This window comes from Triturus cristatus, chromosome 5_1 (assembly GCF_964204655.1).
Source record: "Triturus cristatus chromosome 5_1, aTriCri1.1, whole genome shotgun sequence".
NCBI classification, from domain to species: Eukaryota; Metazoa; Chordata; class Amphibia; order Caudata; family Salamandridae; genus Triturus; species Triturus cristatus.
In genome coordinates, this window is record NC_140587.1 from 646,715,013 (window position 1) to 646,738,644 (window position 23,632).

General features: G+C 46.9%; 1 protein-coding gene across 2 annotated transcripts in view; it reads left to right on the forward strand.

Annotated features, from left to right (window-relative positions):
- LOC146831328 (kinesin-like protein KIF20A) overlaps positions 1 to 23,632 on the forward strand; it is a 445,700-nt gene that overhangs the window by 168,059 nt on the left and 254,009 nt on the right. For both annotated transcript variants that reach the window (XM_085605605.1, XM_085605604.1), the window contains one exon: positions 5,511 to 5,582. In XM_085605605.1, the coding sequence (XP_085461731.1) occupies positions 5,511 to 5,582 (72 nt within the window). The remainder of the gene's footprint in view (positions 1 to 5,510; positions 5,583 to 23,632) is intronic.

The following is a 23,632-nucleotide window of genomic DNA, read 5'->3' on the forward strand; positions in this document are numbered from 1 at the left end:
ACTAAACGGAACACCCTCAGCTGGTCTGAGGGGGGGAGTAACCACAGTAGGGGCGCTGTTCAACAATTGAGCCCTTATCGATCATGAGAACTTTTTTAGGGCAAATGGAGTACCAGGTAACCTATATATGACATATGCTGCAATACTTAATTATGTCAAAAAACACTGGGCCCCAACTAGTGAAGAACCCCTTACACACAAGTTGGTGCGGGTGATCTACTTAATGGGGGAAGGGCGCCTCCAAATGAAATGGCTGTATAGAGGTATTGGGGCACACGCAGGGACCCCCCTCACCGAGCTACGCAACAAATGGTCTGGGAATCTCGAGAAGGATCTAATCGATAAAGAATTGCTTGCCAAGTTAGAATACCCCAAAAAGGTGTCCTGCAACACCAAATTTGAGTTTATCCAATACATGATTTTACATGGGGCCTACCTTACCCCCATCACCTGCAGCACATGTTCCTGGACACACAGCACCATTGCCCTTAATGCCCGGTGACGGAAGCTGATATCCTACATATGTTATGGTCCTGCCCTGTGCTCACTGAGTTTTTGGCGGGTGTAGTCTTGACTATCAGAATGGCGACAGGTCTAACTATAGGGGAAACAGCCGGCAGCTGCGTGCTGGGTATGCACTGGTGCCCAAAATTACAAAGTACAACTAAGTTTCACCGACCTAGCACTACTTATAGCTAAGCGCTCCATAACAATGCGGTGGAAGTCAGCAAGGCCCCCAACAGTTTACATGTGGCATGGGGAAGTGATGAGGTGGGGAAGCACGGAGAGCGCTGCCATAAAGCGGGAGGATACCCGAGGTCTACGTAAGAATCTCAGATCGATGGACTGGGACCTCATAGTGGAGGCGTTCAGGGCCCTTGAACCTGTACCCGTCCCCGCAGTACAGGATGCATAGTGGAGACCAGTATGCCAGCCTCGGCATAATTAATCTAGACCCAGGAACAGTCTTGACACACAGCACTATCGCACATACATATAATATCCCTACGTGCAGCATCAGGGAGACTGAGGCAAAATCCGACTATAACAAAACAAGCCAGGGTGCAGCCAGCAGAGATGGGCTGTGGGGGGGGGGTGGGGGGGGGGGGAGTTTAGAAGTTCAAGAATTATGTCAATGCACTTGCAGCTGTACCTAGTTATTGTCTTGCAGATACTTACGGAATGTATAGGCATTGTGTAATACGCAAGAAGATACGCTTAGCTTGACAACTAAAATGCATTGACCAACATATAATGTATCTGTAATGCACTCAGGGCCGGACTGGCCGTAGCAGGCACCGGGCATTTCCCCGGTGGGCCACTGTGGTTGGGGGCCGGTTTTGGGCCCCTGGGGGCCGATTTCATTATAGGGTCGTTTTTGCAGCATAGCTGCAATATGACGCTGTAATGAAATCAGCCGAAACCGGCCGTGGCAAACAGCTCGGCCGCACCCCCAACCCCCCAACCCCCCGGGGGTCTGGCCGAGCACTTTGCCAGGGCCGGTTTTGGTTCCCAGTCCGGCCCTGAATGCATTCTACTATAACAAATGCACCAAATGTACCTATGTTTGTATAAGATCCAAGCAACTTTCTAAAAAAATCAATAAAGTGTTAAAAAAAAAAAAGTAGAAAAAAATAGAAAATGGGCGGCGTCCCTAGTAGCATGGAAAAGGCTACTGGCTCATCCCCAGAATCGAGGGTTTATGTACAGCTTTCTTGCATAGAAAATCATCAGATTCTTCTAATTCATCATGTTAGGAGTAAAATAATTCTCTTCTCAGCAAATCCGAGCACGATTTTCTGACATTCAGTATTGAATTAGCCTCTAAGCACTATCCCACTAGTTGAATATTGATTAGGGGTGGGCGGAATTTGCGAAATTCACTTTAGCCAATTATCGCGAAAATGTTAAAAATCTCCGCAAACACGCGGAAATATCGCGAAGATGCAGAAATTTTTTTCCCGCCCGTTCGCGGTATTTTCTGCGTGGTCGCGGCTCGCCAACTTACCCATACGGTTGCTCGCGGGTGCGGCCATCTTGTTTTCACTTGTCTCGCGGTGCATGATCGCGGGAAGAAAGACGTGATCGCGCGACGCATGACGTTACTGCGGGCGCGAACTGTCGCGAGACAGCGCAAATGGCTACCAACAATCCAACATCTCGTGGAGAACGCAACCGGATCGGGAAAACTTGTCGGCGAACGCGGGGGTTCAGGTAAGGCGATCGCGCGCACGCGAGAATGTATTTTACAGCGCGAGCAAGAAACAAATTATCGCTAAGCTGCGGAATGCGGAAATTTTGACATTTTTACGCTTTCCGCGGAACGCGAAAATGCCAAATTATCGCAATTTCCGCAAACGGAATTTTTGCCCAGGCCTAATATTGATTCTGCCCGCTCCGCTAAAGTTGTCTGGAGGTGGAAGGACTGACAAGTTACATGAACAGTAAATTATTGTGATTAAATGTAGTATATTGAGTACAGCTTGTCGAAGGGCCTTCGTAAGTGAAATATTGTTTATTTCCAATGCCGTTCTTGCTGTCCTCGAAGAAACTATCAAAAAATAAACAAGCATGACTCTGCTTTAGCTGTGTGCTGCAGGAATGATGAACAGTGAACATAGAGGAAACATCCATTTTGTACAAGATAGCGTCTAGGTCTAAGTTGATGCTTAGTTAATTTAAGCCCGAAAAATACACTTCTATAAGCAATAGTACATTTGTTTCAACTCAAATAGCAGCATGTCAGTGTGCAGATGTAAACTTGAGACTAAATCCACTTTCTGCACGCTGTTCTGCACAAACATAAATTGCACAACTTCTAAAAGTCCAAGAGTTTCCATGGACAAATATTGTAAATTCACATGTGGCAGAGGCTTGTGATGGTGGACATACTGATGCAATTATGCACCTCCCGCTTGATTGTTGTAAACTCCAGTGGGGGTAAAGAGGCTGTCTCAGGCCCTTCTACACCCCAAGCTGAATCCCTGTCACTTCAACCGTGCTTTGAGTCTGGAAGAATAAACTGACACTTACCAAGTGGAATGACAAACTGACAAAAGAAACGCCTCTGTGGGTTTCAAAAATGTATTTCAAAGGTCTCTGCTCCAATGAGCTTTTGGCGAATGAAACCTTGCTTTCTCAGACTTGAAGCAAACGTTTGATTTGCATCAAAGTAAAACTTTATTTTTGACATATAACTTTGGCATGCTATACTTCAGTGGCATAGAGCCCATGCAAAACTACAAACCCCTTGAAGCCAAGGCCACATCCCGGGTGTTTGGAGATACAAATATTGTGCACACTTACAGATCCCTAGTCATCAATATGCTGGTCCCATTTATTAGGCATGGACGGTGGACTTTGGAGCAATGGCTACTAATGAATTGCAGAGTGCACTCATTGCCCAGAAAGAATCTGGAGGCTGCCATCAGTGGGGCTTGTGGGTGCCCACAGAACCATGACAAAATCTGGGGTCTATGACCGTCTCATTGTGGCATGCCAAAGAGTGTATGGTGAGCCCATGTTGGTAGATCTACTGCTGAACAGTGACTTATTGATGAAACGGGTGTGGCCTAAAAGGTGTCCAAGAGCATGGTTGGATTTATCAGCACTTTGACCGTATGAAGTTTTGACTATTATTACGCTGCTCCATGCATTCTAGATTTGTTCTTAATGAAAACTAAAATACTAATAAAGTTGTTTCTAAAGATCTAATTATCTGCAAGGCTGTTAGTATTATTTAATGTAGAACCAAACACTACCCTTAACTGCTGCGTTTTGATTTGGACCCATTGCTGCACACCCAGGCCCCTATTTTGCAGAACTTTGTGAGGTTGATGCCACCAAGCGTCTTGGTAATACATTTGTGAGGCAGACCCAATACCATAAGGTGTTGCATAAGCAGCAAGAACCCTGCACATCGGAGTATGTCACAAAGTCCAAAAAGCAATGTCACAAGGAGTAATTCAAGGGAGGGTTTATTTACTGTCCACAGACTGGAAAAATGGAGTAGCTGATGGCACAGAGCAGCCTTTGTGATGGCAAGATGCATCGTGCAGTCCTCCAGCTGTCCCTTGTGATGGACCTAACTTACATGAACTTTACAGTACCTCCAGATCGGCTATATGCAGTGGAAGTTGGGTGTGAAGGTTAGGCCCATTGGGGTGCATTCTGCCTCAATTGAAGTCCCCCAGGGGTTGAAAGAAGTAATCAAATCAAAAGGGGAGATGGAGGTAAGATTCTACTGTTGGCTCCACCTCCTTTCTAATGTTGTAACCAAAAAGAGTCCACCCGTACCCTTAGGACAAAATTAGCTATCTTTCCAAAGTCCTCTATAGTATTTGTGAAAAGTGATATGTTTTCTTAAAATAACCCTCACCCACCAAAATGTCCCTTGGTGGCATGCTTCATCATTGGGTTCTTCCTGCCCCGCTGCGGGACGGGGCATGCTACGACTGGCAGAGATGTGGAAGCACTTTGTAGGGTGTGGACTATAAAGTAATAAGTGATAAGAGTGGGAGGGTCAAACTTGTGAGTTAAAAACATTACTTGGCTACGTGGAAAAAATATTTTTTATTAACTCCTGTAGCTGATATTATTAAAAAGGGGGAGAGCGGAGTAACACATTTGTGATGGGTGTCTCTCTCTTGGTCTACATGTTTCATGTCTGCCCCTAAGGCTTTTCTTCAGGACCAGATTAACCAATCCCAAATTCCACTCCTAGAAAAAACCCTATTGGTCTTCTTATTTATTAATAAGGTGAGAGATTTTCATGCACATACGATACCTAGTCGGTATATTTCCTGCGTATGATAGGTTTTTTACCTAATTAGGGCCTCATGAGCTCATCATGGGAGGGGAGGGGCGCTTGTAGTCACATATTCGTCAAAGCTGAACCCTTGCCCAGCGTACTATGTCTGCCCGTGGCTCTGATGAAAAGATGTAACCAACTCACAAAGCATGGTACCCAAAGACACACATGTCTCCTGGGTTGACTCTTCTCCTTCACCAGATCATCTCTCCAATAAGGTTAGTAAATTAGCAGCAGGCTACAGAGCACTACATTCATCCAGTGAGTCCACACTCCAGTTGTGCCAGCGCATTCCACTGTCACTTGCTTTAAAGCCAACACAAGATGAAGAGTATTTTCCAAAGAGCCCAAGAAACCTTTTTTAAATGTTAGCTCTTGAGGTCGATAATGGTTGTAGGGAAATCCTTTGGAAATAAAACCTGAGACATAAATACGGCCTAGTTCGTCACCCCCCTCTAATTTCTTTCTTAAAACACATGTAACTCCTTGCAAACCCTAATGACGAACACAAATTTACTTCAATGTGCACAATAAGCGACCTGCATAGCCTTGTCCCGTATATGTTCGATATCAAAGATTTATTGAACATTGCCAATTATAGAAAATGAACACATGTTTAAACCTGATATATACCTCGACAGGAAAAAAACACTTTTGTATGAATATTTTAAGTAATTTTAATGTCTTTCTGTTTTTTCAGTCACAGTATATTTTCAGTGCGACTCCTTCGAATAAGTGATGAGGACGAGCCTTGCGTTCTTGGCATTTCTGAGTAAGTTTTTCTATATTTCAAAAACATTGGACTCTGGTTTATAGTTGTGCTATACAATGTTGGCAAAAGAAAGGTTTTGTGTCTGGCTATGGCCAGCTCAAGGTATTGCAAGACCTCCTGCAAGCACAACTCGTAACTTACAGAATGAGGCTGAGGATCAATATTCTTGACCTATTGGCTTATATTGGGGAGCTTCTTCGGGCATTGGGTCGGTCATGTTTTGGATCAGACCAATCCATGTTCCAGATGTTTAAACTTTCCAGGCTGCATCGTCTCGGGAAACAAACTAGTTTGCCTTTGTGATGCCTCTAGGGCTTCATGTGGCATTTCAGGGAAGTGTAATTGATTTCCACGCCCCTGTCCACCTTTTTTCCTGTACGGCCCACTTGGTGCCTAGTCTCTGATGTACTGGTGGACATACATACATGGTAACACTTCGAATGTGCCAGTAGAATCCCGATTTTTGCCTTTCTCTGTAGAGTGTGTGCCTACCATCTCCTAGCCGCTTATGGGTTGCCTCAGGGACCTTGAGGAAATGCAGAGGAAGACTGCCGGCTATCTTTGACACTCTCTCCTTCGCTTTATTACTACTCATCACATTCTCAGTATTGTCATGGTCACCATTGCTACATATCACACACTTGCTGTGCTCACTATAGACTGCATTGTACTTTATAAGCAAAGTGAGTGGGACCCACCCTGAGAGTGTTTGGTCTCACTTCGCCTTCCTCTCCAAGAAATCTTTGGAAATGATGTGACCCTATAGTGCTTTCTAGTTTTAAATAACCTTAATTGGATAAGCACTTTAGAGGAAATCTCGTAGTCAAAGTAGAATACCACATCAATGTAAATAGTAGTAACCACACATAATCCTATGCAAACCACACACACATATAGGTATACTCCATGTTATTTTCTATACATATCCATTTTAAGAACCATAAATGGTGCTCTGGGCCCACACGACCTAGACCCTGGTTCAGATGCTTGGAAATTGTGAATAGAGGTCACAGAACCACTGTAAACATGGAGCAGTCCCTCTGCTGTAAAGCTGTCTCAAAATAGTGTCCCATGATCTCGGGTAATCACCATCCCAATTCTAGGTAAGGAGAAAAACTTCAAACAGAACTACTAACCCTGCCAGCTTGGAAAAATCAAACAAAAAGAGCAAGTTCTGTGAACCCCCATTTTATCTCAACCCTCTCACTGCAGCTTCATTTTCTTTTTTAATTTGCAGAAAACCACAGGGAATCTTCAAGCCCCTTAGAGAGACTAGTACTTCACTCTTTGTCATTGCTATCTCCAAGGGAGCATGGAAGTTTTCCAACCTAGGCATATATGAACTTTCACACCCACTAGACTTGGGTCTACTTTATATGCCATATTTTTCGACTCCAGCTTTCTAGTGGTCCATTCCACCAACAGGGTTAGGTTTACGACGTAACTTACACTCCTCTTATAATATTAGGCCCTCCTTCATGAGATGTGACCACCCCCCAACAGTTATGATATACAAGTGACATAAGTCAACCCCTGGGGAAAAGAGGACGGGGAAGAGAATACGAGCAACACAGAAGCGTCTCAGACTTCATACAGTGCTTTCTGCTAGTTTCAGATGTCTTAAGGGTGCTCAGCTCTTGTAAATGATCGGGGTCTCTAGATCTGAGCAATGTGCAACTGGAAACAGAATCTATTCTGTAACAGTAGAAAGTGCATGTTCACATAGGCTCAGTATGAACACTTAACATCAGTTCAGTTGAGGACAGCAGAGAAACTATAGTAACTCGATCAGAACGAAGGAAGGCTGCACATAGTAAGCTGGAGGAAGAAAATCAGACCTGGTCAGAGGTGCAAGAATACTTGTAGCTCATGTCAGAAACGGACGTCCACCAGGGAGGAAAACCCAAGAAAGAGAAGGACTCAAAGGTCAGTGGAGGACCTGCGAGAATGAGGTCAAGGCATGCAGCACAAAGAAGTTACTAAGTGCAGATGGTCTTGTTTGAATCCTTAAGGCGCTCTGAGTGTGACCTAGCAATTCCACTCTCTGGGACTCAGAAGTGCAAGCGGTAGTGTAAGTCCATGTTGTAGTGCTACAGGTTCCAAAGGCTGGTTCACCACTGCTGAAATCAAAATTTGTGCAATGCATGCTTGTTTATGAGTCTGTGTACCCTGTCACTGGGCCATCAACCCTATATAGGTGTGTTAGACCTGTCAGCCTTGGGGTGGTCCTCCCCCAAACATTTTGTCTTACTGCTCCATATTTTTCTGATCTTATTTTGGCCATTGGACTTTGTGCACTCTACATCTAGTATCAAGTGCTAAAGTGCATGTGCTCACTCCTTAAAACATGGTAATATTGGCTTATCCCCACTTGGCATATTTCATTTACTTATAGGTCCCTAGTAAAGTGAATCCAGGGCCTGTGAATTAAATGCTACTAGTGGGTATGCAGCACTTGTTGTACCACCCACTCACCAAGCCTTGCAAACCTGTCTCAAGCCTGCCATTGCAGCCTCTATGTGGAGTTCTAAACTGCCATTTCGACCTGACAAAATAAACTTTTTGCCTAGGCCTTAATGTTCCTTTTTAGTACATAGGAGTTACCCCTAGGGTAGGCTCAGAACAGCCCATAGTGGATTTCAATATTTAAATCTAACCTCATCCAAATAGATGATCATATGGCGAGAGTAAAGTCGTTTTTAGTTTCATGGTTTCTGTCTGATCTAGGTGTCACTTCTTGGAGCAGTGAGGAACAACTCGTGCTAGAAAAGTGGGTAAAAGGAGGAAGGTGGAACACACAGAAAGCATGCAAGTGGGAAGCAGAGCAGATATTGCAACAAGCGAGCATTGATTGTGATGATGAGAGGACTTGGCCTCCATTAGAAAGAGTGACCTGATTGTTATCTCGTCTTTTATTCATATTTGATACAAGAAGCAAGAAATAAAGGTGTGGAACTTCAAGTGATCTGAGAAGTCTGTTTGGTACATGGACCACGGTCATTGATTCTGGGCAAATCACTTAATCTCCCTGTGCCTAAAAAATATAAACAAGCATTGGCAATGCCAATTGATCTGGCTTTAAAGGAATGTTGTTTGGTAATATGAAGTATTACAAGTAAATAGAATGGGGATGGTTATGTATTGATGTGAAAGCAAAGAACTGTAGAATAATATTAGTTAAGGTTAAAAGGTCAGGTGACAGTTGAACTTTCAAGCCAGACCTAAAAGTCCATGTTGGTTAATGACTTCCCAACTTCAATCTGTGCTGCTGCCAGAAAGAAACACCATCAATTTTCTAGTCATGTAAGACATTGTAATAGCTTTACATGGTCATGTGTGTGTCTCTAAGCATTCAAGCTCAGGCAGCTGGATAAATAAACAAAATGATCACAGCTTCTTGGAGGGCAGGCAATTTTTTTGTGGATGCACAGAACTGCCCAATCAATACATGTACTCCAGGCTCCCAACAAGTGGGCGTAGCCAAAGCCCCTCTAGTTTTCCTCACATCATTGTCTTGCGACTGCTGCACTGTCATGCCCGATCATAAAAATGAATGTGACCTTATGTAATGTATCTGGTGCTCATGTAAAGTTCTTCAATACCTTAGGTTTGAGTTTGCTTTATATTTTATAGACCCACACACTGCCCAAATAATACTTTATTTTCAAAAATATTCTCTTTGATCCGAAATAACAGTTTTATACATTTTAGAAAAGTGCCTTTTTTGCCCTCCAGTATTAACTTGCTATTTTCTGAAAGTACATGTGTTCCCAAATGGCACCTATATGTCTGAAATGGTATACCCAAAGCAGCCAGTTTAGTTGGATTTTTAAGCAAAGAGCAGCTTCAAATATTTGGAAATGGATCAGTTTTTCCCCAAAATATCAACTTGCCTTTTTCAGTAGATAAAATACATTTGCCTTCAAATATCAATTGCCATTTTCTGATGTTAGCAGTGTATGCTTTAATCCAATACAAACTGATGTACAAAATAGGCTTTGGAAACCTTGTTCACAACACATCTCATGGCAGCGCAAGCCTCTAAAACATGGGTTCTTCATGTTAAGAACTGGTACAACACATGTATCAACAGTCTAAGAGAAGGGCACGCACAACAGATGCAGCACTGACAGAAGAAGTGCAAGTCTTCTCCCACAAAGAACAGGTGCAGCGCCAACATAAGAAGTGCAAGTGTTCCTCCTATAAAGGGCAGGAGCAGCACCAAAATAACAAGTGCAAGTGTTCCTCCTACAAGGAACAGGTGCAGCTTTGACAGAAAAAATGCAAGTGTTTTTCTTTTCTCTTTCTCTCTTCCTCCTTCTTCCACCCCCTCCCCCTCAGGGTTGACTGCTTACTGCATTGCTACCACCTCTCAAAATTTGTGCCATTATCTGTCACAGCCACTGCTTTTGGTGATTTCAGAAGTACCTGACTCCCCAATTACTACACTCTCCATCACCGTACTATCTTGGAAATTGTTCTAGACCCACCCTGAATACCCTTATTCTTGGAGGGTCCTATTCATTCCCTAGAGGTCTCATCAAAAAATGGACACAAAACTAGAACCCAATGGTCTCCATGCCTTCACCATTAAATACCCGACTAATCTATCCAAAAATGCATCTAAAAGACTTAAACACCGGCTCCTCAAAACCCACCCTGAAACACTTCTTAGACCCATATTTCTGCCCAAACACGGATATATTAACCAATGACCTCATCTTTTATAACAAACATGCACAATGGAAGAATTTCTTTTATTCCATGCTTCGAATCACTGACACCAGGAAAAACAGCTTAGGGCCTCAAATTATCTGCTTCTCCTTCGCCCTTCTGCTAGGCGAACATTACCATATCCCTATACAACTGTGGAATCCTCGAATGACAATCTAGCAACAATGAATGAGATCGTCCCTATCCTTAAGAAGGCCGTGAAAAATAGGAATTTACATCCCCTCCAAATCACCCTAGCTACCCTGATGGCATTCTCATACCTCACCCAACACCCTTGGGTACTCCAACATCAATCAGCCCACTTCCTGCCACCAGCGACTGCTATCCAACCTTCTCTCCTGACCGATCTACACCAGAGTCCTCATCCCCAGTGGGGCTTACGAATCAATTTGTGAGTTGCCAATCCATTGCACATGCTTCCCCGGCCCCTATTCGTGTAGACAGAGAATCCTTTATCTCTGGGTCCTCACCTGCTCATTTGTTCTATCTCCAGTCCGGTGAACTCCTCTGCGAGGTTCCCTCAGGTACGCCCACAGCGCCCCCTATGCCCTGAAGCTCTCTTCCTCTGAATCTATACCCCCAAACTTGATTAACCTCTTGCCACCCATGTCCTACACTCAGGCAATAATCCATCCTACCCCTACCCCTGCCCCCATCGCCATGCAAGCAGGCCCTCTACAAGACCTCCCTGACCCACAAACATCCCATGGCCATACAAATGCTGTTTCCTCTCAAGTGTGCCTCACACGTGGCCTCTCCCCTCTACTGGACCTCACACCACAACCCATAACCAACTGACACCACACTGCCTGGATACACTCCTTGATGAGATTTCACTTAGCCTGCTCCACCGCAAAGACGGACTCCAGAAACTGACATCCATCACCAAAGAGCTTCCACCCACGCTTAGACCCAGAAGTGCCTTTATGAATCGGACCAACTCCCAAATAGGCCTGTATCTTTCCCATGAACTACACACCTATCGTTTTAGCTCAAAAACTATACCCTTCACCAATGCCTCTTCTCGTCCCAGGAGACTGAATGCTGATCTAGCTGACACTGACATTTGTGACCGCCTCCTCTTACTCTTACTCACTCAATAGATACTAACAAGTCCTACCGGGGTCAAATAGAAATCATTCAGGCTAACCCCTACAGAGAGCCAAGCCACAATCACAGAGCTGTAAATAGCGATGACCTCAAGCACATTAACATCTCTCCGGCTGCCACTGTCATTACCACTAGCCAACTGAAAAGTGTACTTCTCAACTGCAGATCAGCTAGTAAACATGCATCCGATATCTACAAACTCATCCACACAAATGAACCCGATATTGTTATTCTCATGGAAACTAGGCTAAACAGCTCATCTCCTATTTTAGACTTACTAGCCCCCCCTAGTCACTGCATAATTCAACTAGATAGAACTAGAAAACCAGGTTGGTGGAATAGCCTGCCTTTTCCAAAACACAATCTCTGTGTACCAGTCCGATACTGCAAATGTGTTGTAAGAAAGAACATCTTCTCACTGACAAGGGCGCACTTAATATACGATGAAACACGCTGGTTTCTTCATCAGTTTTCTTTTTTATTCAAGATTTTTTAAAGAAAACTGATGAAGAAACCAGCGTGTTTCATCGTATATTAAGTGCGCCCTTGTCAGTGAGAAGATGTTCTTTCTTACAACACATTTGCATTGATAAAGACACGCCGGGACTTCGTGTTTCACAAGGTGCGGCGAAACTACACAGTTAAACCGTCCATATACCTCTGAGTGCACGGGGATCACACAGTTATAATTACCAGTCCGATACTGTCACTCTGACTACCTGTGAATATCTTTTCATCAACATCGCTAGCAACAACAGCCTCATTTGCAAACTGCACACATTCTACCACACCTCTGGAGGCAATCTGCTGTTCATTGAGCAAATCATGGAAGTCAACACACCCAACGTTAACCCTTAAGTGGCCCAGATTTACCTCTGAGACTTCAACCTCCACGGGAATAACCTGAATGATCAAGCAGTGAATTAACTTAAATCCTTCCTATCAGACCACGATTTGATTCAATTCTGCGACAGACCCACCCAGAAGGGTGAGACATTGGACCTTATTTGTAAAATGCACAACATCACATTGGAATCTATTATCCCCTGCGACTGGTCAGACCACTATGGCATCCTCTTCAATGTGGAGGTGACCCCGAAGAGCGAGCAACACAACAAAACAAAACAATGGAAAAGGAATCTTCAAAACATTAATCCTAATGACTTATCGACCTGATGTAACATTGCCTTTGTCAGGATACGCTCCACAGGACCCAGTAGCAGCAGAAAAAGGTCCACCTCCCGATACCACCAACACCCCCTGGTAATTACAGGGTGTTCGAGTGATCAGGTGAGGGAAAGGATAGGGGAGGGACTGCAGGGGAATAGAACCTGTAACAAAAAGAACACCAATATAATCAAAAATGCAATAAATCCTACGCTCATTTGGTCTCACTAAATAACTCGGATGTACCTGGGATGGAACAGGGCAGGCTATCGTCCTAAGGAGTATACCCAACGTCGGTAGATGAAAAGCATATCTGAAACGAGACACTAAAGGTCATTACCACACTTCCCATAAGCCATCCAATCATTCGAACTTATACACACATATACGTACCCCCAGGTTCTTGGAGAGAAGACAGTACTAATCTAAAAGGGTACTAAACACCCCGGAAGTGTGCCATCTTCCAGGAAGAATGGGGGAAAATAGGATCCACCAAGCAAAAGATCAAGTCAAATCCGCTCCCGCACAGAGGTAACAAGATTCAGACCCCCCCTCTAATTGTTCGTGGGGTGTTTTCCAGATCCAGCAGTTAAATACACATCCGTACGTTTTCCAGGGCCACGGGTAATGTTTGTACGCTCTCACCAGCACACACGGAAGTACGCGGTTCCTTCACCGCAGTACTCCGCTGTGCATCCAATAGTTCCAAAGCACACACGGAAGTACGCGGTTCCTTCACCGCTGTACTCCGCTGTGCTGCGATGACAAAAAAGGCTTCAGTGTCCACACACGGTAATACGCGGCAGCCGCTCGCAGTATTCCGCTATGGTAATTGCCCAAACAACACAGAAAACCCCGTGAATGGCCGTGGCCGCTCACGGAGCTACTCACGGGGCGGGATACGTTGACGCCGGAGTTCAGGAACCTAAACCAGTCCGCTGAGGCACCAGGACAGGGCTTCCGCTACCAACCAGCACTCCCCACCTCAAGGAGGAGCCAAGGCAACTTCAGAATTACGCGCGCATGCACAACGCTTTTATCCCCTCCTCTTCAAGCATCATGGGAGTTGTAGTCTCTACAGGGATTCGTGAAGTAGGCGCCGCTACCCCTGATCCCTGACAGTAGGTCCCTCTCCTAGCGCCTTCTAAGCCCAGGCTTCCCTGGATACCGCCTGTGGAAAGCGCGAACGGCTGCCGGAGCATGCACATTGTGGCAGGGTTCCCAGGAGTCGTCCTCTTCCGCATAGCCCTTCCAAGACACCAGGTACCACAGCACGCCCCGTCTCATCCTGGAGTCCTTAATGCACCTGACCTCGTACTCCAATCCCCCATCACACAGCACAGGTGGGGGCGCTCTCCTGCGCGCGCTCGCAGCCGGCTTCAGGAGACTGCAGTGAAACACCGGGTGTATGCGCAAAGAACTAGGCAGCTTCAATTTGTAGGCGACTGGATTGATTTGCCTCACAATGGCGTAAGGGCCGATGAACCGAGGTTCTCCACCCCAGGCCTGAAAGTGATTACGAAATCGTAACCTGCAAAAAACCACATCCATCTCATCTGGCGTTGAGATAAATGCCTTGCAGACTTCATGTACTGTAGGTTCCTGTGATCCGAGTAAACCGTGGTGGGTTGACTAGCCCCCCAGAGGTAATGCCTCCATTCCTGGAACGCTTTCTTGATAGCCAACAGCTCCTTCTCGGCTATAGTGTAATTCCTCTCGGCCGAGTTCAGTTTCCTAGACAAATAGGCCACTGGGTGTAACTGTCCATTATTTTGATTCCTTTGCGACAAGATGGCCCCGATGGCGTCATCTGAGGCATCCGCCTCTACTATAAAAGGATGCTCTGGCCTCGGGTGTGCAAGCACAGGGGCCGTGGTAAAGGCTCTTTTCAGAAAGATGAAAGCTTCTTCAGCCTCGCTGGACCAGTGGAATGGCACTCCCTTCCTTAGGAGTCGAGATATGGGAACGGCGAGTTGGGAGAAATGAAGGATGAACCGCTGATAATAATTTGCAAAACCCAGGAAGCGCTGCACATCGCGGATGTTCTGGGGAGTGGGCCATTCTTGCACTGCCTTACTCTTTCTCTCTGCCATGTGCAACCCCTCTGGACATAGCATAACTCCCAGAAACTCCACTCTCTCCACACTGAACTCACATTTGCTCAGCTTGCAAAACAACCTATGAGCACGCAGTTGGGACAGGACTTTACAAACATGGCTTGTGTGTTGTTCAACCGTATTGGAATAAATGAGAATGTCATCAATATATATGACCACATATAGATCCACAAAATCTTTCAAAACGTCGTTTAGAAAATACTGGAATGCCGCCGGGGCATTGCTAAGGCCGCACGGCATACCAGTATATTCAAACAACCCGTAACGGGTCTTGAGAGCCGTCTTCCACTCGTCACCTTCCCTGACATGTACCAAATGGTACGCTCCCCTCAAGTCCAACCTAGTGTAAATCTTGGCCTCTCACCTGGTCAAGCAACACCGAAATGAGGGGCAAAGGATATCTATTTCTCACAGTGTTTTTATTCAATTGGCGATAATCCACACAGGCCCTCAAATCGCCATTAGCCTTGGCTATAAAGAACAGCGGATAAGCAGCTGGGGATCTTGAAGGTCTGATCAACATAATGATCCAGGTATTGCGTAGTTTCTGGCACGGACAATGCATACACCCTACACGCCGGAATCGTAGCTCCCTCCACCAAATCTATGCGACAGTCATACTCCCTGTGTGGTGGCAGTTGCTCCGCCTGGACCTCACAAAACACATCTCTGAACTGGGTGTATTCTAAGGGTAATATGGTCTCCTTCTCTGCCGCAGTGGCTATCACGTATGGATGTGTTAAAGCCGTGGCCGGTGAGAACGCTATGGGCACCAGATGACCTTCGCATTCCTCTGAAAGGAACCGGATGGTCTTAGTTCTCCAGTTTATAGTGGGATTGTGGTGACACAGCCAAGGCATTCCTAAAATAACCTCATATTGAGGGGCCTCTATAATATTCAAAGACAACTCATCGATATATCTTTAATTACCGACAAGGAGAGCCAAACAGACTGATTCCGTTTGCTCTATAATCACACCAGAATTCAAGGGTTTACCATCCACCTCCAGCACCTCTTCTGGCGCCTATCTCTGGACTCTTTGTAATTTAAGGGTTGTTACCAAACCATCATCAATAAAGTTTCCTGTCGCCCCGGAGTCTATCATGACCCGAACTCGATGGCTCAGTTGGTTACACTCGAGGCTCATGGGGAGCACTATGTGAGACACTGTGTCCTGCAAGCCCGGGGTAGCTAAAGAAGGGATTTTCCAGCTTTTCACTGCCTCCCCATTTCCCTGAGAGTCTGACGCCGGTCCGGTCGGAAGCGAGGTGGATACCGCCACCCTTTTGTTCTGCAACCAGGCCCGAGGTTTTTGGTTTGGAAGGACATTCCCTCACGTAATGCCCGGCTTTCCCGCAATACATACACAACCCCTGCACTCGTCTATTTTCCCTCTCTTCCCTGGTCAATGGGGCTCGGACCGCCCCTATTTCCATGGGCTCAGACCCGGGCACTGACGTTTCTACCGGTCAACGAGGAGGCCTGTCAGATCGCAGAGATCCTCTGTCCCATCGCTTCCTTTCGCCCCCTCTCTCAGACATTCGGCCATCCAACCGTAAGGTCAGATTTATCAGCTCGGTACACGTAGTAGGTTGTGGGTCTATTTGGCCCAAAACGTCCTTCATTTCTTCCCTCTAACCCTGATAAAACAGACATTCGTCTTTCCTCTGGCCAATCTGTCTCGGCCACTAACCGATTGAATGTAGTTAGATACGTTACCAAATCGTTCCTACCTTGCTTGTGATCCAAGAGCTCCCTATCTGCACTAAAGGTGGTAGCCCTTCGGTCAAAAACCCTCAAATTCCGCCCTGAAAGCGGACCAATCCGAAAGCATAGCATCGTTATTCCTAACCAATGGAACAGCCCAATTTGCCGCATCCCCGACGAGCTAGGAAATTGCAAACGCGACTCACGAATGGTTGTTGGGAAACGAGGCCGGCTTGCAAGAAAGAAAGAAAGGAAAGTGCAGCATTATCTGTGTCAAAAATACCTGGATTTTCAATAGGTTCCCCGCATACCTCTCCGGGCTAGCCAAAGAGATAGGCGGAGGCACCGTAACCTGTATCGGCGAAGCCGCCGAGGAGGCGTCAAAGGGATTCCGAGACAATCTCTCCACCTTGTCCCTCAAAGCGGCTGTCACCGCCATAGAGGAAGCCAATCCTGTTGAACCACTAGTAACGCCTGAAGGACGTCATCCATGGTAGCCATTTTTCTACCACCCCTGGGCCGGGCAGAGCTAAACACGTGGGCGCGTAATTGTCAGGATATGCTCCACAGGACCCAGTAGCAGCAGAAAAAGGTCCACCTCCCGATACCACCAACACCCCCTGGTAATTACAGGGTGTTCGAGTCATCAGGCGAGTGTCAGGGACTCCAGAATCACCAAAATTCACAGGACCGAAGATGATGCCACTTCACTCAATGAGGGCACAACTACCCAACGCCACATAATAATAATAATAATAATAATAATAATACAGATATTTGTAGAGCGCGAACAGCTACCTCCAGAGAGGTGTCCTGGTGCTAGCGAGTCCTACAGCCTAGAGTGAGTAGTCAGGGGGGGATCAAGAATATTGCCTAAAGAGACAAGTTTTTAGGAGCTTCCTAAAACTAGCTTCTGTAGTGGCAGATTGAATGGCAGGGGGCAGAATATTCCATAATTTAGCCGTGCCGACAGAAAAGGACCTGCCACCAAGTCTGGCTTTCCTCGCACGCGGAGTAGTAAGCTTGAGCAAAGAGTTTGAGCGCAGCTCTCGTATTTGGTGATAGCGGGAAAGTCGAAGTTTTAGATAGTTGGGGTACGTACCTTTTAGTGCTCTGAAAGCCAAGGTGAGCACCTTGAACTTAATCCTGCTTGCCACTGGCAACCAGTGCAGCTCGTGCAGATGCGGAGAGATATGCTGCCTGAAAGGGACACGTTTTATCAATCTCGCAGCCGCATTCTGCACGATCTGTAAGCGTTGCACCGCATATTTGGGCAGGCCATTAGAATAGTCAAGTCGAGATGTGATTGTTGCATGAACGACCGTTTTTCGACACTCGACTGGGAGCAGGGGCAGAAGTTTTCGCAAATTTCTAAGTTTGTGCAGGCAGCCAGCGGTAAGCTGTTGTATGTGCGGCAAGAAGGACAAATTCTCATCCCATCTTACTCCAAGATTTTTTACATGGTTACCGGGAGATGGAGCAGGACCCATTTCTGTAGGCCACCACAGATCCGGAGGGGGGTGTTTGAGATTACCAAAGAATAGCACCTGTTTTACTAGCATTCATTTTGAGTTTATTGGTGTTCATCCATTTGGCCACGTCTTGAAGACAGCCCCTGATTTTACTAAAAGCTGCCTCTGACGTATCTGTATAGGGAAAGACTAATTGAGTGTTGTCCGCGTATGATATTGCCTTGACCCCCCATTTAGCAATCAGAGTGAAAGGCGGGCCAGATAGACATTGAACAGCAGAGGGCTGAGTGCCGACCCCTGTGGGACACCACACCAGAGGCCTTTAGGCTCAGAAGAAAAGGGGCCCAGACCTACTTTCTGGGACCGATCGGTGAGATAGACACGCCGAAGGCCACGTAGTGACCTCAGGGAGTGAAGAGACCTAAAAGGACCATCAGACTTCCTTCACAGGGAATGTAGGTCAGGAAAGACTGCAGAAAACAGAGGAGACAAAAGAGAAGGGGTTATAATGAGGTAAGCCTGTTCACAGCCTAATTATACAACAGACGTATTAAATCACACTATATGCCAGCCCATACTCACTGCACACAGATGGCTCTAGGTTGTAGGTGTGGAAATTTAGTTCGTATCTGAACATTATCTGCGCAATCTTGTCTTTCCCCAGCACCACACGCAAAAACACACGGCAGCCATTTTAGGCACCATGGCCTCTCTCCCTGCTCATTGTCGATCGCCAGCGCGTCCCTCTGGCGCTGCGAACATCCCCCCACGCGCTGACCACCCCCGCTCTCTCATTCACGTGCCATAAACCCTCTCCTTCTGCACGACCCTGCCATGGAACCACATCCCACGCCTGACCGACATCCCATACATGGTCATACATCTCTTTGATAACCCCCTTCCTCTGCGCCCGATTGTCCGGGCCGATCCCAAGCCATCACCTAGCCCTGCGGATGCAGTTTATTGCCCCTACTGTAAGGGAAACACCCCACATCAAAGGGATTACAGTAGATCAAGGCCCCCACCCCCTGAGACCCGACCAGTCGCACACACCCCCGGGAATTGGCGGAATGTCCAGCTGTGTGATAGCCATCTCCTACTGTGGGTGGGGTGGGGACTTCCACTGTGGATATGTGTGGGAACGAGCTTGAAGTAGGGATTCTGAGGATGTTCTTTCATGTATCAAAGCGATCTCAAGAATGTGCCATGTATGATAAACCTGCAATAAAGTCATAAACCTGTGTATAAGAGGCCAGGCCTCAGAGATGTGGTTAGAGCACCTCGTGACGATACCTTGCTGTCTGATCTGATGTGTTCTACTCCGACGGAATAAAACTTTGTTTTCCTGCCTTCCAGTCTCCGGCGCCTGCCTCTTTCTTGGTTAAATCTTCGAATGGTATAAGAGGCGATTACCGCCGGGCAATACTTGAAAGGTTATCGACTGCAACTGCCCCTACCCTTTAACAATTGGCGTCCCAAGCGTGGGGCCCATCAGCGACACGTGGATCCAGTGGGAGAGGTCCCGATGACAGAGTGAACGACTGCAACGATCGGAAAGAGCTCCTGCCCGATAGACCCTCGTCTGGCAGCCGATCATCCGAACTTCACTGGTTCCGAACCGACCTCTCTCGAGTGATCTACGGTCCTGACTGGGAACCATCAGGAGTGCCGCAGCAAATACGGAGAGTAGAGGACGATCGGGCGCTGGAGGCGGAAGACGAGAAACTGTCCATGCGGTCCGGGTAAGGTCGTGAAACACGACAAATTGCGAAACGATTGATTGATTGAAAATACTAGTATTGCTTATTGATTGTTCTCTTTGAGATATTCGCTGTCTACAAACGGGGAGGAGTAGAAATACTCTCTCTTCCTTTGCAGATAGTGAAGGGTAGGTAACGCAGACTTTTGTCCCCATTGTAACCCGTCGTGCCTATTTTTATCTCCCCACTGATTGATTGTCCGAACACTGGTTGTTCGATATTGGTTCTTTGGAGGTATTCTCTGCTTACAAATAACGTGGAACAGAGATATTCTGTCTAGTCTTTTCAAGCAGTGAAAAGAAAGGTAGTGCAGACTTTTGTCCCCGTTGTAACCCGTCATGCCTATCTTCTCCCCACTGATTGGTAGTTGGTTCTGCCCGGACCGCTTATTAGAGGTGAACCATCCGGCTCCACTGGAAGGCACCCCTAATAAGGACATGTTCACTAAATATGGACTAGTCGCCGTAGCTTATAGCAAACTATGGCATAAATATACAAAAAGGGACCCCGAGAGTCAGTGGCCACTGATGGGATCCTTCGATGATCATAAAATAGAAGCATTAGAAATAGCTCTACGCAGTAATAAAACAACACCTACTATGCTTGACAGTATCGGCATGTGGCGCAAAGAAGCAATGCAACGGAAAAAGAGGGAAGAAGTAAAAGCAGAAAGGGAATTACGAAAGGCAGCTCACCTTGCCGCTAGAAAGTTAGAGGAAGAGATAAAGGAGAGAAAGGAAGCTAAACTAAAACAAGAGTCTGAAACATCAGGCCAGTGCCCTGTTAGGACCTCCTCTACGCTCTACCCTGAGTTACCTTCCAAGCAACGAGCGAATGACGAATTGCTATTAGGTCCCCCGATCATCTACATGCCCCCTCCATACGCCCCCTCCCAACCTGTAGTACAGCACCCGCAACCCCCAAACGCAAGTGAAAGCAGTACCAGGGCCTCGGTCCTCACGGCCTCCGCACCGGCCGAGCCTCTCGTACTGAACACAACATTAGCAATAACGTTAGATGACCCTGAGATGAGAAAGAAAGATTCCGCCAGAATGAATCGACTAACCAAGGATGAACAAGCCGGAATCGATAAGGTAGTAAGGACACTAGTAGAACGAAAGGAAAGTGAGGAGTATGTAACAGACATGTATAACTCGTATGCCGACAACCGCAGACGACACTTTGTCGTACGACTTTGTTATCACACCCTGGAGGCTTATGAGGATAGGTACCAAGATAGAGGTCCCGAAGGCTTAGCGACCTTGTATAGGAAGGTAGACATTGGGGAGGAAGGAGAGGGCGATGTGACGAACCTCTTCACTCGTACACTCGAAGTCTTCCGGCATCTTAAAGAACACAGACAGACAACCAAAGCAGAGACCCCCATAGCGACTGAACCCCAGGCAGGGAAGGCTGATACCATGATGCCCATCAAAGAAGCCGCCCCCTACTGGGTCCCCCCACGAGGTCAGGGAACACACGACGACATCAACCACCAAGATGCGAAGGGAAGGGTTGTATATAACTGGGTTTACCAGCCATGGGACCGACAAGACATCTTGACCTTTAGAAAAACCCTACCCGACTTAAGAAAGAACCCGACGGCCTTCTACACCGAACTAGGTACGGCCTTAGGTTCAACCATAATGACCTTAGCGGATATCGATTTGTTCTTCGGGTTATGTCTGCCGGCTGATGTGTGGAAGCAAATCCGGAAAGTCGACCACGCTGAGCCGTTCGGATATACCTGGGTACAACTCGATACCATAGATAAAGAGCGAGAACCTGGACAAAAACCCCTAAAAGCCATATTGGAGCTCCCAGACAAGATCGTACAGAAATTGAAGACTCTAATCCCAGAAAGAAAGGTAGACTGGTCAATAGTGACGGCTTGTCGCCAGAAACCCCAGGAGGATGTGTCTGAATACTTTTCTCGATTCGAGACAGTGTTTTCCGATTATAGTGGCCAGGACATGACCACTGCAACCGGACATCACCTCTTTGTCCAGAATTATGTGAAGGGTCGGTCACAAGAAGTCTCCCAGAAGCTACAGACCAGCGAGAGTAGTTGGGCAGCCTCCAAACCCGCTGCTATCCTCCAAATGGCCCCAATACTACGAACATCAAAAGAATGAGAACGATAGGGCGTCCAAGAAAAAGAAAAAGGAATCGAAGGAGAGGGTAATGATAGCACAGTTGCAAGGGGTGACCATAGGAAGGGAGCCCCCTAAAGGAAATTACCAACCAACCGCCCCTAGAAAGCTACCCCCTAGAGACCATACACCTACACCTTACACTGGACGAAGAGACTTAGACGGGAACCAATGTGCGTTCTGTAGAGGGTTCGGACACTGGAAATCCCAGTGCCCGGTCCTTCTGGAGATGAACAAAAATAGAGACACCAGAGACATAGCATATGACCCCAGAAGTAGAGGACAGGGACGAGGGTACACGAACGACACCACCAACGACAGGCCAGGCAGACCAAACACCTTTGATCGCCCCCGACAGAACCAGTGCCAGCAGTCGGACTACGAAAACACCCATGACTTTGCATAGGACCGCCAGGGGCAAGGGAGGGATCCAGTCTAACTCCGTGTTGACCAGCAAGGTCCTTACGTCACTGCTAAGGTCCTGGGCACAAAGTCTCCATTTCTGGTAGATACTGGGGTGACACGTAGTGCGTTATCTAAACGACTGATTCCTAGGGCACCCTTGTCTGGCTCACACGTAACCTCAATAGGCTTCGATGGGACGCCCTCCACTAACCCCTTGTCAGCACCAATCTCCTTTGACTTAGAAGATAACACCACTGACACGACATTCCTGCTCTCCTCCAACACCCCCGATGCTATCATGGGACTTGATTTGCTAAAACATTTCCGAGCTACCATCAGATGTTCCCCAGACGGAGTGCGAGTCATCCTGCACGATAACCCGGATCTGTTCAGGTCTTGTCTCACACGACGTATGTTCTCCATAACCGATGCTGACTTGTCCCTACTCGACACGTTACCCTCACACCTGTGGGCAAAAACCGACTCGGACGTAGGACGCATGGTGATCGACCCCGTACACATAACTGTCCGACCGGACGCGGTGCTCCCAAAACTTCCACAGTATCGGATATCGCCCGAAGGCGAGAAGGCATTGGTGGAAATCATCCAGTCCCTAGTCGATGCAGGAGTGGTAGAAGAAGTAGTCAGTAATGTTTGCAACAGCCCTATCCTACCCATTGTAAAGAGGCAAGGTGAGGGAGATGAGAAAGCATGCCGCTTCATTGTTGACTTGCGAGAGGTTAACAAAGTAGTCATACCTCAGTACCCCGTGGTCTCGGACATCACCACCATCCTCACCCTAATTCCGTCCACTGCCACCACCTTTACCGTAATTGATCTCAAGAACGCATTCTTTTCCATCCCCATCCACCCAGACAGCCGCTACCTGTTCGGCTTCACCTTAAAAGCCCGTTCGTACAGATTCTGTAGGGCACCCCAAGGCTACACTGAGAGCCCCAGCATTTATAGCCAAGCCCTCAAGAGACAACTAGATGCAGTCCAACTACCAGATGGAGTGGTGCTAATACAGTACGTTGATGATATTCTTTTGGCGGCCGACACCACTCCACTTGCAGTCACAGCCACCATTCACCTCCTCCACTTCCTTGCGGAGAACGGTCACAAGGTCTCCAGGAAGAAGTTACAATTCTGCCAACCCCAAGTGACATACCTAGGCCACCTCCTATCCAAAGACGGGAGGAAACTTACACCTGACCGAATTCAGACCATCTTAGAAACCCCTGTCCCCAAAACTCAGAAGCAAGTGCGGTCTCTGGTCGGACTTACCTCCTTCTGTCGACAGTGGTTACCAAACTTCAGCCTTATTGTAAAACCTCTGCTTTCCCTGCTAGCTAAAGACGCCCCCTTCCCCCTCCCCTGGACACCCGAATGCCAGTCCTTCTTCAAAGAATTGCGAAATGCCC